This window comes from Nycticebus coucang, chromosome 1 (assembly GCF_027406575.1).
Source record: "Nycticebus coucang isolate mNycCou1 chromosome 1, mNycCou1.pri, whole genome shotgun sequence".
In the NCBI taxonomy this organism is placed as follows: Eukaryota; Metazoa; Chordata; class Mammalia; order Primates; family Lorisidae; genus Nycticebus; species Nycticebus coucang.
The window spans coordinates 48,441,427-48,458,568 of NC_069780.1; the positions used below are offsets into that span (position 1 = coordinate 48,441,427).

General features: G+C 32.1%; 1 protein-coding gene across 3 annotated transcripts in view; it reads left to right on the forward strand.

Annotated features, from left to right (window-relative positions):
- BLTP1 (bridge-like lipid transfer protein family member 1) overlaps window positions 1-17,142 on the forward strand; it is a 279,425-nt gene that overhangs the window by 166,948 nt on the left and 95,335 nt on the right. For all 3 annotated transcript variants that reach the window (XM_053574435.1, XM_053574509.1, XM_053574580.1), the window contains exons 49-53: window positions 3,628-3,721; window positions 5,723-5,773; window positions 8,286-8,492; window positions 10,248-10,486; window positions 15,654-15,898. In XM_053574435.1, coding sequence (XP_053430410.1) covers window positions 3,628-3,721; window positions 5,723-5,773; window positions 8,286-8,492; window positions 10,248-10,486; window positions 15,654-15,898 — 836 coding nt within the window. The remainder of the gene's footprint in view (window positions 1-3,627; window positions 3,722-5,722; window positions 5,774-8,285; window positions 8,493-10,247; window positions 10,487-15,653; window positions 15,899-17,142) is intronic.

The window sequence follows — 17,142 nt, forward strand, 5'->3', positions numbered from 1 at the left end:
GAAGCTTTGATATCTAATGAAAATATTTGGGCACATAAATATTGAGCTAATGTGCCTAAAATCCAGTGACATGTATTTTTTTTCTTTTAATATCAACTAGTATTGATGTCCATAATGGCTGAAAATTTTACCAAAGTAAGGAAATTTATGAAAAATATGCTTTTCTTTGTTACTATTAAAAAAATTATATAACCCAATATTCCTTTCAGTATCTCTTTAAAAAGAAATACCTTTAGTTGATATAATATTTCCTAGGTTAATGAAAACATACGGCATTTTATCAAACCTGGGAGACTATCAATCTGAAGATGCACTATTATTTTATGCTTCACAAAGAAAGCATATTGCCATCTTGTTGCCAGATAGAGCAAGATGCCACTGATTGTAAAATGCATTCCAGTTACAGTGATGCTAACATTAAAAAAAAAAAAAAAAAACTATATATTCTGGTTATTAAGCCTTTGTCAGATTCATAACATACAAATATTTTTCCCATTCTGAAGGTTCTCTATTTGCGTTAAATTGTTGTATCCTTAGCTGTGCAGAAGCTTTCCAATTTAATTAAGTCCCATTTGTTTATTTTTGTTCTTGCAATTGCTACTGATGTCTTCTTCACAAGATCTTTCCCTAAGCTGACATCTTCAAGAGTTTTTCCCACACTATCTTCTACAATTTTTATCATTTCATGTCTTAGATTTAAATCTTTTATCCATCTTGAGTCAATTTTTGTAAGTGGTGAGAGGTACAGGTAAGTTCCAGTCTTTTACATGTGGTTATCCAGTTTTCCCAGCACCATTTATTGAATAGGGATTCTTTTCCCCAGTGTATGCTTTTGTTTATCAAATATCAGATGGCTATAAGAGACTGATTTCATCTTTTGGTTTTCTATTGGGTTCCATATATCTGTGTCTCTGTTTTTGTGCCAATACCATGCTGTTTTGATCACTGTGGACTTGTAATACAACCTAAAGTCTGCTAGAGTGATGCTTCTGGCTTTGTTTTTATTACTAAGTATAGCCTTGGCTGTACAGAGTTTTTGTGGTTCCAGACAAAACAAAAAACTATTTTTTCCAGTTCTTCGAAGTATGATTTTGGTATTTTAATGGGGTTTGCATTGAATCTGTAGATTGCTTTGGGTAATATAGACATTTTCACAATGTTGATTCTTCCCAGCCATGAGCATGGTATGTTCTTCGATTTGTTAATGTCTTCAGCTATTTCTCTTCTTAGGGTTTTATAGTTCTCTTTGTTCTTCACCTTTTTTGTTAGGTATATTCCTAGGTATTTCATTTTCTTTGAAGCTACTGTGAAGGGAATTGTGTCTTTGATTAGCTTCTCAACTTGGCTATTATTGGCATACTGATTTGTGGACATTGATTTTATACCTTGAGACATTACTATATTTCTTAATGACTTCCAGAGTCTGTATTGAGCCTCTGGGTTTCTCTAAGTGTAAGATCATATCATTGGCCAAAAGCCAGAGTTTGACCTCCTGTGTCCCCATTTAGATGCCCTTTATATGCTTCTCTTGCCTGATTGCATTGGCTATAACTTCCAGCACTATGTTGAATAAATAGCAGTGGCAATAGAGAACATCCTTGTCTGTTCCATTTCTAAGTGTAAAAACTTTCAGTTTTACGCCATTCAGTATGATGCTAGCTGTGTTGTAGATGGCTTCAATCAGTTTGCCACCTATGCCTATATCTTAAGGTTCTTGTTAGAACATGATGCTGAATTTTACCAAATGCTTTTTCTGCATCTATTAAGAGGATCATAAAGTTTTTGTTTTTGCTTCTATTGATATGGTGAATTACATTTATGGGTTTATGCATATGTTAAAGCAGCCTGCATCCCTGGAATGAAACTTACTTGATCAAGATGTATAATTTTTTTATTGTGTAGCTGTAATCTATTGGCTAAGATTTATTGAGTAGTTTTGCATCTATATTCATTAGTGAAATTGGTCTGAGGTTCTTTTGAGTTGGGTCTTTTCCTGGTATCAGGGTGATATTTGCTTTATAGAATGTGTTGGGGAAAGTTCATGCCCATAAAAGAGAAAAACTCCATTCAATTCAAGTTGTGGGGAGGGGGAAAAGGGATTTGTGTGCTCCCACTTAACGGGCACAACGTAAGGGTATATGGCACACCTTTTGAGTGCAGGACGAGGGACTCTACCTAACAAATGCAAGTATTGGTGACCTAGTTGTACCCTCACATGTACCTGAAATTAAAAAAATGATAATGAATGCTTTTTTATCCTTATATTTATCTGAAAAAAAAATTTATAAAGTTAAAAAAAATGCTTCTTAGAATCAGTGGATATAGCAACATGAGACTGATGTTGCAGGGATTCTCCTGCAATGATGACTCTATAATATCAGTGTCTGTTCTTTCTGGTTGTACAAATAACCTGACAGGTTATATCATATAAGAAAAGGAAATTATAAATCATAATTTATTTATTAACTTTATTTTAAACTTATTTATTAAATATTTATTTATTAACTTTATGATTAACAAATATTTAAGGTCCAATGAAAAGTTATTTTAAAGGTACTTTTTATTAATACCCTTCTTCTCCTATTTTATTTTGTATTATTTACTCAAAAGCTAATTTTAAATTAAAAAATTATATACTACTGAAGAAATTCTCTGAAGAATTTAGATGGATTATGAATTGGTAAGGAATATACACATCACCCCTTATTAGAAATATAGGCAAAAAATACAAATAATACACAAAAGTTCAGATGACTAAGTTGACATAAAAAATTTGTTCAACTGTATCGTTTTTAAAAGTTACCAGCTTTTTTCATTTGTTAGCTTATCAAAATTTAAGAACAATAATACCCAGTTTTGGTAAAAATGAAGGAAGTGAATCTTGTCTCTTCTAAATGGATTTAAATTGTTTTAACCCTTCTGAGGTTAATTTTAATAGTTTTTACTGGTAGGCTTAAAAGCACATTTATTCGTTGACTCGGCAGTTCCAAGTCTACAAAACTAGATAAAAGAATGTAAAAAGATGTCTGTACAAAGAAGTAGCTGGTCTGGCAGTAAACAATTGGTTAAATTATTTTTATAGCCATATGACAGTTCACAACTTACCCATTAAAAATTATATTGCAGAATTTATTAATGTGAAAAAATGGTAGATGAAAATGTAGCCAAAATGGTATGTGAAATTTCATTTGGTTTTGTTAATAAACCACTTAGATCCTCCATTAAAATCACAGAAATTATGTGGACCAAGAGTGCTAGTTTATATGGTTCCTTGTTTTTTTAAATTTTTTTTAATTTCTCAGGTTTTCTGTACTAAGTATTATTTCTGAGATTTAAAATACCCTTAGGTTATTTAATGTCAATACAGTATTTAATGCATTAATAACATATTAAAATATATATTTTATAGTATTCTAATTTTAATGTGTAATATATGTGTATGTATGAATGCAGGGAAATAAATTTTAAAGAAATGTTTTAAAAAGGAGACTTGATATAGTTGAACAAATTTTACCATAACTTTAAAATTATCTTTTGTCACAATGTATTAAGAGTAAAATGAAATTTTATTATGATATGCAGTTAGGTTATTTCCAGAATTTAAATAATTTTTTTCTCTTATTTAAGATGTTTTACATCAAAAGATGACTGAGACATGTGCCACTGCTCATATTGGTGGGGTTAATATTGTACTGCTTGAGGGAATTACACCAAATATACAGTAAGTGTGTTTTTTTTTTTTAATTATCTTCTTATAATTATTTTTATAGTTTTAGAGAAAACTTAAAACTCTATGGGGGAACCCAAATCTGCTGAGTTTTGAGACTTACAATCTGAGTTCTCAAATACCTTGAGATTCTGTCGTTAAGAATATCACTAAATAAAATGTTTTTAGAAAAAAAACTTTTTCTTCCTAAAACTGGTTTTACTACCTACTCCTACTCACTCTCAAGTGACTTCCAATATATTGTAAGATTATATAACAAGAAAAATCACATTGCCAATTTTAATTCAGCATACAAGAGAGGAATGTTCACATAATTCAAATAGTTAAAATTATAGGCAAAGAATATAGACTGACTTTTATACTAAGTAACCATTATCCATATTTATACTGGCTTTCGAACCTTTTTCATTTTTTTTTTTAATATTTAATGTAATTAACAATATAGCCTATGAAATCCTTGTTTATAGTATAGGTAAGCCTTTTTTTTTTTTTTTTAGGTAAGCCTTTTATAATGAGTATATTATATGATTTTGTTTTGACACTTTGTTCTTAACTTTTCCTTGTAAGTTCTTTTCTTGCGTCTGTTCAAAATTTCCCTGATAATTACCTCTATACGTAATATTCAGATCATTAATCAATTATCAATAAATTTAGCCATTTGACTAAATGGTAGTATAATTTCTAACTTCCTTTCAGTGGAGCAGTTTTATGTTGCATCTACAAAATTGGTTTGATAATTTAGGTCAGATTTTGAGAATTTACCTTTTTTGTTTTAAGTAAGTTAATGTTATACCCTTATTGTACTATATAATACATTTATCATTCTAATTACTAAGTAGATCTGGTTTAGTACTGTAAAAATTACTTGTTATGGTATTGACTAAGAAGTATGATACATTACAGCTCTAACCATACTTTTTTAAGAATCTGACTATTGTGAGGGATATCTTGGGGAACTTTTCCTGAAATGGATGTTTGTAAATGGGTCTTAGCTTTCTGCAATGAGTTTTAGTTAAAATCAGCAACTCCCCAGCCCATTCTCAAGACTTCCTGGAGACTCTCAAGTTTGAGTCTTGCTTTGGACCTATAAGTCTAGAACCAAAGACTGTGTATTTATTTCATTACAGCTGCCTAGTATCCAGATCACATTTCCTAAACAGTCTTTTCAAAAAAGACCAGGAAATTCCAGTGTCTGTGAGATATGAGATCTTTCTCTGTTCATTCAGTGTGGGGGAGTGGGTATAATTATATGTTAATTACAATCTTATAAGTGACTGCTGTGGGCCAGAAGCTTCACCTAGATTTATTTTACTTAATCTTCACTACAATGCTGTCGCCTCAGGTAATTTTATCCCCACTTTCCAGAACAATAAATATTTAGGCAATGTATTTGCCTAAAATGCTTAAAATCGTATAGTCAGTAAGAGGAGATGCCTGAATCTGTACTCCTTTCACCTTATCAGAATGCCTGTACAGAAAGTCTTCACTGATCATGACATTTAAAGTACTATGGCTACTTTAACATATTAAGAAAATAAACTTATTTCTTTAGACGTTCTATGTGCTTTATTTATTCTGTCCTTTTAGACTCTTATCTCCATTATCTATTATCTCTTAAGAGAAAGGCTTAAAATAGTCTCTAAGCTCGCAAAATGTAATATTTATGAAATATATTTTTAAAAGGCCTTCTAGAGTTCATATTTCTTGCCTTTTCTTTCCCCAACTAAAGATGCCTTAATTGTTTTATTGAAAATAAGTTATTCATTAATCGTAGTGTTAGGGCATTTTGGATATATTCTTTAGTATTTCATTTCCAATTGCAATTAAAAGGAAATGGAATGGAAAAAAAGTTCAAAATGTACTTAGAAGGAAAATGTTAAGAAAAAGAAATGAGAAAAGACTTCCAGATGATTTGTCATGTTATAACTAATTTTGCATGAATGTTTATTTGCTTCCTTTTTGTCTTCTTGCTTTCTCTCGAATCTTCATCTGTAGACTGGAGGATTTTCCTACATCTCCTACAAGTACAGCCAAACAAGAGTTTCTGTATGTCATTCTTTTTCTTGGCTTTGTGATTAACATAGTATTTAGTAGTTTTAGATATATATTAGTTATCTTCATTTCTGTAAATGTATGTAGTTTTTGTTTTATAGTTTTAATATAGACCTTTTATAGATTGAAGCTTACTGGTACTCAAGGAGAAGACAGGTAGGGCTAACATTTGGTAATTCGTACCTTGTTTTGTTGTTTTTGACAGGTTGTAATACTGTAGTTTTGTGTTGCTTTTGCTTTTTTATTTTTTTTTATTAAATCATAGCTGTGTACATTGATATGATACTTTTGCTTTTTTAGACATGTTTCTATAATAGTTTCTGTGATCACAAATGTTCGTTAATTTTTGATATGATAACATAAAGATAAAAAAATTTGACTTTGCTAATGAATCTTCACTAATTGCAAAAATAAGTATTATAACACTAAGAAGGAAGCATCTGCACATCTCAACCTTATTAATTCTATTTTTAAGATGGGGAGAGTTTATTGCTTTATTGACAGATCTACAGTTCTGGTTTAGTTTCATCAGTGTAGGACCATCATGTTGTCCAACACATATATATTGCTCTCAATCCTTTTGCAAAATTTCCTTTTATTTGGCTACATTTTAATGATCCTCCTTTTCTATTGATAGAATTGTAGTGAAATGTAGTATTACCAAATCCCAAGCCCTCTATAATCCCCAGACAGGGTTGAAGAGAAACAATGCTGCTGTTTAAAGTAGGCATTATTTACATAGATGACAGTGTGAATGGGACTCTCTTAAGCTGGGCAATACAGAGCCCGCAAAGTCCTGAATATCAAAATGTCCACTGGAGATAGCACAGTATAGAAGTTATCAGCCCTATTAATTGTCCATCCCAACTCTTATTATATAATTGAGAATCCAATGTTGCATATGTGTTTATATAATCAAAAGTAATATTTAGGCAGATTTCTACAGGGTAAACAGTAAAATAAGTGTGGAATTTCTGGACTGCCGTGGTAGCAAGATAGATTTTTTTTCTAAATGTGTGTTTCGTTCCATTCAGTAAATGGATGCTATTCAAAACTAGAAAGCCATTTGTATTTCAGCACCATCTGGGTATGTTGTGGCTCATGTTAAAACTAAAATCAAAATATCATTGTTGGTAAATGGTGATTTTAATTATTATAATGTTAGAAAAGATTCAAAATTCAGCAAATAATTGGGATTCCAGAGCCTGCCCTTCCGCTGACTAGATCAGTTCCATAGACTATCTCCTACCCCTTTCCCCATTAGTGATCAGCTCTGAAAAAAATATCTTGTAGAAGAAAGGAGTATAGTTCTCTAGTAGTCATTTTTGAATTTTATATATGATCTGGATTTCACTGTCAGTAAATAATAAAGACCTCTGAAAGAGTACTGTTATGCCTCTCAAGGCATATTCTAAAAGAAGTTAAGTATGATGAATTGATTCTTTATATCATTGAGACAATAAATAAATAGCCAAATCATAGATTAACATATGTACACTAACCTGTAGTTAATATGAAATTTGCTTTTTATATATTTTGCCAAATCTACTTGTTAAGAATCTTTTGTCCCTATGAAGGATAACATTTATATTAAAAGCTTTCCTTTTACTGTGTGGGTCTTTAATGTTGCGGTTTATTACCTTTCCATTTTACATGTCAAAGACTGTTGTATCATAGCTTCTACATACATGTCCTATTGTATATTATCTGTGGAACTCCACAGCTGTAGTGTTGAGAGTCATTGTTCTGCTTTACTTCTTTCTGCTTTTTTTATTTCCAAAATATTTGGTGAGTACCTGTTATCTTCTAGGTACTATTCTGGGCACTGGAAAGAAAAAGGAAGAAAAATAGTATCTTTGCTTTATGTCTGTACTAGTAAAATGTACTAATTCTTAATTATAAATAGTGGCCTTGCTCAGACTCTGTTATTTCTTTGCCACTCATTGAAAATATAAGCTGAAAATGAAAAGTAGAAAATGCAAGTTACTTTATTGCTTCTTGCCTATCAATTTTTTGAACATTCTGGGTGATTGTTAATATAATTTCTTTGACTTCTTGCGTAGATTTTAAGGAATACAGTGAAATTTTTTTTCTTTTCAGATTCAGTGTCTACCTGTTTTGGTGGTTTATAGATCCCTAAAATAAGTTAGAAAAGAAAAGTTCTAAATAGGCACAAAAAAATAATAAAGTAGGATTTCGTGTGCGTATGTAATATATATGTAATGTGTTCGTATACATGGTTTTACTTACATGTGAGCACATATTTTCTTCTATAAATTCTATTAAAGACATGGAATAATATCCAGTGCAAACAATGTAAAATGTATTTTACTATTGTCAGAAAACAATATCCCTTCAGCATATGATTTAAACATATGAAAATTTTTAAGTTATTTTAGTTCCTTGAACTTTAAATTATTTAAAAATATTTACATTGCTCTCAATGCTTTCACAAAATTTCTTTTTATTTGGCTATATTTTAATGATGTTCCTTTTCTGTTGATAGAACTGTAGTGAAATGTAGTATTGCCAAATCTCAAGCCCTTTATAGTGCCCAGAGAGGGTTGAAGACAAACAATGCTGCTGTGTTTAAAGTAGGGGCTATCAGCATCAACATTCCTCAGCATCCTGCCACCTTACACAGCATGATGGTTCGAAGTTCTCACCAGTTGTCTAAACAAATCTCAGACCTCATCAGACAACCTTCTACAGCGTAAGTTATTTTATTTGTTCACATTCTATGAGTCCATATGATACCTCAGTGGATTCTTTTGTGTTAGCAAAAGTTTAGAGGAAGATGAAGGGGTAGTTCTGAGAATTGACCATTATGGATAGTGGGACAGATGGAGAGTACCCAAACATTATCATGGGAGAGTCACATTGGGTGTGATTAAAGTACTATGTCATAAATGCAATTTTCAGTGTTCTGTATTATATAAACAAAGCTTAAGAGATCCTAGAGATTTGTATCGTAAGAGATAATAATAAAAAGCAAATTGATGAATTCTAGGACTGTATCAATCTTTGTTTACTCTGAATTCACTGTAATTTATTATGACTATAAACGTTTTAAGAAATAGTAGTCATTTATGTCCCCTGTGTGTTCTTGTGCTGTCCTTTATAATAACATTATATTATGATTCATGACAGCATTTGACCATGCCACATTAATATTTTAAAGGGCAGTAAACCAGACCTTTGCACATTAACATTTATTCTCTATGTCTGTAATCTGTGTTCATGTGTCTGCATTATTCTAAGCCTTATTCTTGGTCTCCAAAAGCTATACCTAATAAAAATATATGTAATGGTAAAAAATTTGCCTTATTATGTTTTCTTTTTCCCATCCTATGAAATGGCGGGAAAACATTAGTTATGTTTTTTCATTGTGTCCTAAAGCAGTGATTTTTTCCACCTCTATGTAGAGCTTTAATTTTAATACAATATTAAATCATAGCTGAAGTCCTAAGTAGTAAAAATTTAAATATGTCGTAAATGGAATATGGAATCTAGAATGTGTACATGATCTTAGTTTTAGAATTCTCTAAGAAATTTTTCCTATTGTCGGTAATGTATTAGTTCAAAAAAATCAGACTCTGGAGTTAGACTGACTGGATTCAAATCCTAGTTTCACCACATTCTAGCTATGCTTCCTCATTAACAAAGTGGAGATAATAGTACCTGCTTAAAGGGTTTTGTGAGATAAATAAGATAAAATACACAAAGCACTAATAATAACTGCCACTTAAATAGCTGTTTTTATTGTTGGTGTTGTTATTATTCTTAACAGTAGTATTAGTAGTAGTAGTATTAAGATTATTACAGTCAATAGTAAAGTGCATAATGGTTAAGTCCTACAGGTTGGAATCAGAAAATTCTGACTTTAAATCCCAGTTCCATGTTAATGATATGAATTTCCTTGGTAGTATAACACCAGAATTGACTGGATATATACTGGAGTTTATATTCTTACTGCTGCTTCTTGTCTACTTTTTCTAGTTCATCATGGTTCAAGGGCTATTTTTAGGAAAACTTATTATGATCTTATGTGTTGGGAAGAAATCATCTGTTCACAGTGTATATTTGCTGTTTTTTACTACGAAATCCAATAATTTTTTTTTTTTTTTAATTTTGAGACAGAGTCTCACATTGTCACCCTGGGTAGAGTGCTGTAATGTCATAGCTCACAGCAACCTCAAACTCTTGGGCTCAAGTGATCCTCTTGCCTCAGCCTCTTGAGTAGCTGGGACTACAGATGCCTGCTGTAATACCTGGCTATTTTTAGAGACAGAGTGTCACTCTGGCTCACGCTGGTCTTGAACTCCTGAGCTCAAGTAATCCACCTGCCTTGGCCTCCCAGAGTGCTAGGATTACAGGCGTGAGAGCCACCATGCCCAAAAATCAAAAATTTTATACAATAAATTGTAGCTTTTAATGTGTTTATTTTAAATTACTTTTTCCTTTATAGCCCTCAGCCTGCAAAAGAAGATATTGCAACCCCACTACCTTCTGAAAAAACTCCAACAAGCGTTAATCAAACTCCTATTGAAACAAATGAATTTCCTCAGCTACCAGAAGGCTTAGAAAAGAAGCCTATTGTTCTTAAATTCAGTGCCATGTTAGATGGGATAGCCATTGGAGCAGCACTTTTACCATCTCTGAAAGCAGAATACAAGATGGGAAGAATGAGAAGTCATGGAATGACAGGTAAGCTTGAATTTTAAATTCACTGTCATAAAATTTATGATTTCTTTGAGAAGTTAGTAATATTTTGATGAAAGGGCAAATTTAGTTTTGTAGATATTACATAATTAGGTAATTTTATTCAAAGTGCTTAAATGTTATTAATAATGTTCTGCATTCAAGTAAAAAAAAAAATCAGTGCTGCTCCCTGCATGGCTGGAATGGACTCTATTTTGAACTCTTGAATTGTTATTCAACTATTGAGGCCAGTTCTCCAAATTAAACTTAAGTCGAACAAACGAACCAGTTTCTACATCTCTTAGGTTTTTCTTTTTTTTTGTAGAGACAGAGTCTCACTGTACCGCCCTTGGGTAGAGTGCCGTGGCGTCACACGGCTCACAGCAACTTCCAACTCTCGGGCTTACGCGATTCTCTTGCCTCAGCCTCCCGAGCAGCTGGGACTACAGGCACCCGCCACAACGCCCGGCTATTTTTTGGTTGCAGTTTGGCCCGGGCTGGGTTTGAACCCGCCACCCTCGGCATATGGGGCCGGCGCCCTACTCACTGAGCCACAGGCGCCGCCCATCTCTTAGGTTTTTAATAGACTAAATAACTTGGTGTATTTTCACACTGGGTGCAATTTAGCTCAAATTAGACATAATTTGATTTCCTCAAAATAGCTACTGCTGGTTTTGTAATTCTTATATATTCCATCTCAAAATTCTTTGCTTTTTTATTTGTGTTATGAAATGTATCATATATACAAAAGGTGCAACATGTACCCACACATTTTAAATAATAATTAAGTACCATGAACTCCCCAACCTAGTATAAATTAGAACATTACAGGTACTTTGAGGCCTCCTTCAAAGATAGTCTTCATGAAGTTATTCCCATGACTTCAGGGAATAACTACTACCAAGAATTTTGTTTTGCTCATTCTTTTGTATTTCTTTGTAGTTTTACCACATTTGTTATACTCATAAATGATTTAAAGTTTCCTTTTGTCTGTTTTGAACTTTGTTTATATGGACTCCCACTAACATTTTTTAATTAGGGATTTTTTTAAATTTTGCTGAGATTTAGCCATGTTCATTCTTTTATCTGTGGTTCATTCATTTTTCACTGAAATATAGCAGCCATTTAAGTCGTAATATCACAGTTTATCTATACTTTCTACTATTGATGAATCTATGGCTCATTTGACTTTTTTGCTTTTTTACTTACATTCTCATACACATTCCTGGTACTCATGTGCAAGAGTTTCACAAGGATATTTACTTAGGAGTGGTAGAACTGGATAATAGATTCAATGTTCCTTCAGTTTTACTAGGAAATGCAAAACTGTCTTCCAAAGTACCTGTGCCAATTGACTCTTTATTCCACCACTACTGTATAAGAGTTCCCATTGTGCTTCATTCTTGTTGACACTTGGTACTGTGTAGCTAGAATGATATCTTGTTGTGGTTTTATCTTATCTTTCTGTGATTACTAGTGAAGGTAAATTCTTTTTGTATGAGTAAGAGCTTCTTGTGTATTTACTTATATAAAATGCATGTTCATGGTTCTTTTTGTTTGGTTCTGTTTTTTGCACATTTTATCATTGAGTCATTTGGTTTTTTTCTTGATTCACAGTAATTCTGTATTCTACATATTACCCTTTGATGTTATATGTCTAACATACGTTGTCACCAAGCTACAGGCATACCATTTCATTTTTTCTTTTGATGAACAGATATTAATTTTAATGTAATTGAATATGTCATTATTTTCCTATATGACATATGGTTTTATGTCCTGAAGAAATCTTTTTATTTCCAGGAAACTAAGTACATTCTCTTATATTTTTTCTTAAATGATTCAAGTTTCACTGTTCATATTTAAATTCTTAGTATATTTTGAATTATTATTATTTTAAAATTTGGTGGTGGTAATATGCCTGATCAGTTATCTATTGATTAATCCGTTATTGTTTTTCAATGATACATAATCCAAAAATTAGTTATAAAGTGTTCTTGTATGTGGGAATTCATTTCTGAGTGATCTATTCTGCTTTATTGGTCTGTTTGCACCACTATCACATTGCTTTTCGTTTTTGGGGAATTGTCCGGGTTATTTTTGGTTCTTTGCTTTTTCATATACATTTTAAAATTAGTTTGTCAAGTTCCCTGAAAAAACCTGTTTAGATTTTTATAGAAATTTAGTTGAATTTGGGGCAAATTGATAACTATACATTATTTAACCTTCCTATTCCTGAATAAGCTATTTCTCTGTCTTTTTAGATCTTTAATGTTTTCCCATAAAGTTTAAAATTTTTCTACTTAAAGATTTTGGTGTACCTTTTGCAAGATTATTTATTTGTATATCTAGATGGCTTGTGTTGTAGCTATTACAATTGTTATCTTTTGTAAAAGGGCATTTTTCTAAACTATTTGGTAGTATATACAGGTATGCTTAATGGTTCCATGCTAATCTTATAGTCAGCAGCCACGTTAAACTATTTTGTTATTGCTTATAATTGTAGATTCTTTGAAGTTTTATCTGTAGACAAACTGTTTAAATAGCAAATAATGATACTTTTCTTTCTTTTCAGCTTTTATTTCTTTTCTTGCCTTATTGTGATTGCCTTGTCCCATTTTTTAAAGGAATTAACAAGGTGAAAACCCGAGAATCTGATGTTTGTTGTAGATTTTACTAGTTTCTCTTTATCTGGTTAAGAAAATGCACTTCTTTTTCTAGTGTACTAAGAGTTTTCTATGAAGATTAATGAGTGAATATAATCAGATATTTTCTTCTGTTATCAATTGAAATGAAAATATTTTTTCTCTTTTATTCTGTTATCTTGATTAATTATACCAATTTTTTTTTCTTTTTTCTAGAGACAGAGGCTCACTTTGTCACCCTTGGTAGAGTGCTGTGGCATCACAGCTCACAGCTACCTCCAGCTCTTAGGCTTAGGCGATTTGCTTGCTTCAGCCTCCCGATTAGCTGGGACTATAGGCACCTGCCACAACGCCCGGCTATTTTTTGTTGTTGTTGCAATTTGGCCGGGGCCAGGTTTGAACCTACCACCCTCAGTATATGGGGCTGGCACCCTACTCACTGAGCCACAGGTGTCGCCCACACCAATAATTTTTTAAAACACGCATTATACATGGATACATACGTGCATGTACATGTTTATATATGCATGTATATACAGTTTATGTGTAGGTTTTTGTATATACCTTTATGTGTAGGTTTTTGTTCTCCTCAGTTTCAGTTATATGTGGTCAACTATAGTCTGAAAATATTACATACAATAAGATATTTTGAGGGAGAGATCACATTCACATAACTTTTTATAGTATATTATAATCCTTCCATTTTATTATTAGTTGTGTTGTTAATCTTTCACTGTTCCTAATTTATAAATTAAACTTTATCATAGGTATGTACAGGAAAAAATATAGTATACATAGGCTTTGGTATCCACTGGTGGTCTTGGAACATATTTCCCTTGGATAAAGGGGCTCTGTTTGTATTCCCACCTCTAGCATTTTAAGCTTTCTTTATTACAAAGGATTTTTCTGAAAAGTTAGACCTTTATACATGTATTGCCAGAAACAGAAGCACTCTAAAATCCGTGTCCAGATTTGGCAGAGTCAGAAGGCTTAGGCCTTCAGATATTGGAGACCAGAGCTAAGATTAAATTAGACTCATTTTGGTAATTTATTTATGGCACCCATTAAATACAAGGGTCAACAGAAGCAGAAAGTCAAAAGCCAGATAGGTAGTTTAGAACTAGAAACATAGAAATATTTCAGAGTAGAGCAAATATATTATGAAAGTTAGAAAGCAGAGAACCCAAAATCTTCTTGAAATTGAAGCAAAGGGACAAAATCAGTAAAAGAATGACTGCCCTAGTGATAAGCAATGACCCAGTAACAGAGGACTACTTCAATCTTGGTATTTTTTATTTGGCAGCATGCTGGCAGTAGTGGTAATGTAGGGTAGGCAGTCCCCACCCCTGCAGCAGCTTGCAAGTAACAGTCAATGAGTCTGGCTGGTTGGAGTAGTACGTGACAGGAGATTAGGTGGTTGTGACCTATCTGGCTATCCACAGATGCCCCAGTTGGTGAGTCAGCATTTTCCTGTTTATGGCTAACTCATTTACAAAGAGTAAACATTATCATATAGTTAGTTGTATCTAGTGAATGTGATATACAGGAGGTGGTATACTTGATTAGTATTTTAGAAAAGAGAATTATTTCTGACACAATTAAGAGCACTAGCAATATATAACAAATTATATGTGTAGTCAGAATGGAGGATTTAATGATGTTTGAGTGGAGAAATTGGTAATGTATAGAAGAATATCAGATTTTGTTGGTTTGAGAGGAGCATGTGCATATATTATATGTTACATAAGTAATATACAATAATAGATCTTGATTTTAAAAAGGCTTCTGCTGTTCCTTTGTGCCCTTATAGACAGTTGGAAAAATGTGGGCTGAATATAGTTTGTGTATATATTTGTTGGAGCAGCTATGTGCCAGATTGTTGATTTAAGTAATTAAGCCTAAGAATAAACTAAAATTCGTAACATATTCTTTTTTTTTTTTTTTTTTTTTTTTTCTCGTAACATATTCTTATTTGGTGTATAGTCTCTTTAATAATTATTGTTAAGGTCAAAGATACACATGGTTGTATAACTTTTTTGTGTGTAAATGTTTTTGGTGAGTACAATTGAATTGATGTGACAGTTTTCCCTACTTTCTTCCACACTGAATTGGGACCAGGAGACAAGTTGTTAACTGCTAACTGTTCTCTGTGAATGAAGCACTGTGTAGATTAGGGAATTGTTTTTTAAACTTGACTAATTCTCTTGTTATAAATATTCTATAATAAGGGCCATTTCTTTTCTCTTCTGCCCTCTATGAAATAAAGAACATTCATAGGTGTTTCTTTGGCATCTACTGGAATGCCAAGCTCCTAGTAGGCTTGATAAATAAAACTTACTGGCGTAATTATACTTGCTGATGATTTATATACTTAAAGATATGGAATATTTTATAAGCAAATTTAAAATATTCTTTCATATATTTTAAGGTAAGTTTGGGAATATCCGTACATTTTCTTAGATACAATTTTTGGAAAAAGTAAGGAATAAACAAGTGAATGAACACCTAGTTTGTCTTATTTCTTACAGGTGCACAGACAAGGTTTACATTTGAGCTGCCAAATCACAGACTGCGTTTTACTTCAAAAGTTTCTGCCACAGACACGTCAACCATTCCTCCTTCGGCCAGTCTTAACCTTCCTCCTGTTACTATGTCAGGGAAGTACATAATGGAAGAACATGACAGTTACTCAGATCAAGTGTGGAGTATAGACGAATTGCCTTCTAAACAAGGTTACTATTTACAGGGAAATTATCTCCGTTGTGTGGCAGAAGTAAGTCTAATTTTAAGTTTTTTTATTCTTTGTAATTTAGAAGTCTTCAAGATATAGGTATACTAAAAGATGTGGTGATCTAAACTTTTAAGGAAAAGTGTTAAATCATTTATTCCCATAGAAGAACTCTATACCAAATCAGAGAGAGAATGTGTGTGTGTGTGTCTTCCTGCCTACCTGTCTTTCTCCCCTTTATTTAAACATGCTTTTTGAAATATATACTAGTCATCTTCTAATTAACATTTCTTACTTTGGATTTAACACCCATCTCTGAAATATTTTTATGATCCCTTTGATTATAAAAAGTAAGTAGCAGCTAACTTTTGTCAAGTGCTTTACACACATTGACTTCTTCAGTCCTTATATTCGCTCTATGAGGTAGAGATATTTGTTCTCATTTTATAAATGGGGAAACTGAACCTTCACAAGATTACATAATTCATACAGGTATATATAAATATTAATTCTAATCTAAAGATTTATATAGAAAGATAAAATAGATTAACAGAGTAATTTCTTTACTAAGGTAAGTTGAAAGCAGTATACCTGATTCCATCATTAGTTTTTCACTTTGTATCAGTATAACTACAAAAAGTTTAACAGCATTTGATGTGTTGTGTTTTAAGCATGTCAGCTTATCCCTCTAATATGATATAGTAGAACATTGAAGCTGAGAGATTTTCAGTCTCTTGACTATCAAGTGAAAAAGGCATACCTTGTTGGTCTCTCTGTAGGCACACTGCTGTCTCTCAGTGACCTTGTCAGTTTGTCAGAAACAATTGCAACCTTGTCAAAAAGCAATTTGCTATTTGTTTTCAAATTTTGTTCTATAGAACCTGCAGCATCATAAGAAAGCTCTTTTGGGTTCTTTGGTAGAAATATTAGAGCTATAGGGGACATATTTAATTTATATCTAATTTACCTTCTTTAGAGCCTGCTTGCCCTGGCCCCTTTCTAAGAGTTGTGATTTTAGTATGTGAAAATAAGTGTACCAAAAATAGTGTACAAGATTCTAACAAGTCAAAGATTTGCTTTGAAAGATTTAAAAATCTATTTCATTTATATTTTCTAGTCTGAAAAGTTAAGTACCCCAAACTCTTATTTAGCAATACTCTTATTTTTTTATTTAAAATAAATCTAATGCAGTATATTGCATAATTACTTACTAATGCTGTGTATTAAGAAGACATAAAGTTTTCAACTGAGGCAGAATGCAATCCCAAGTGTAGTAAATATATAGTTAA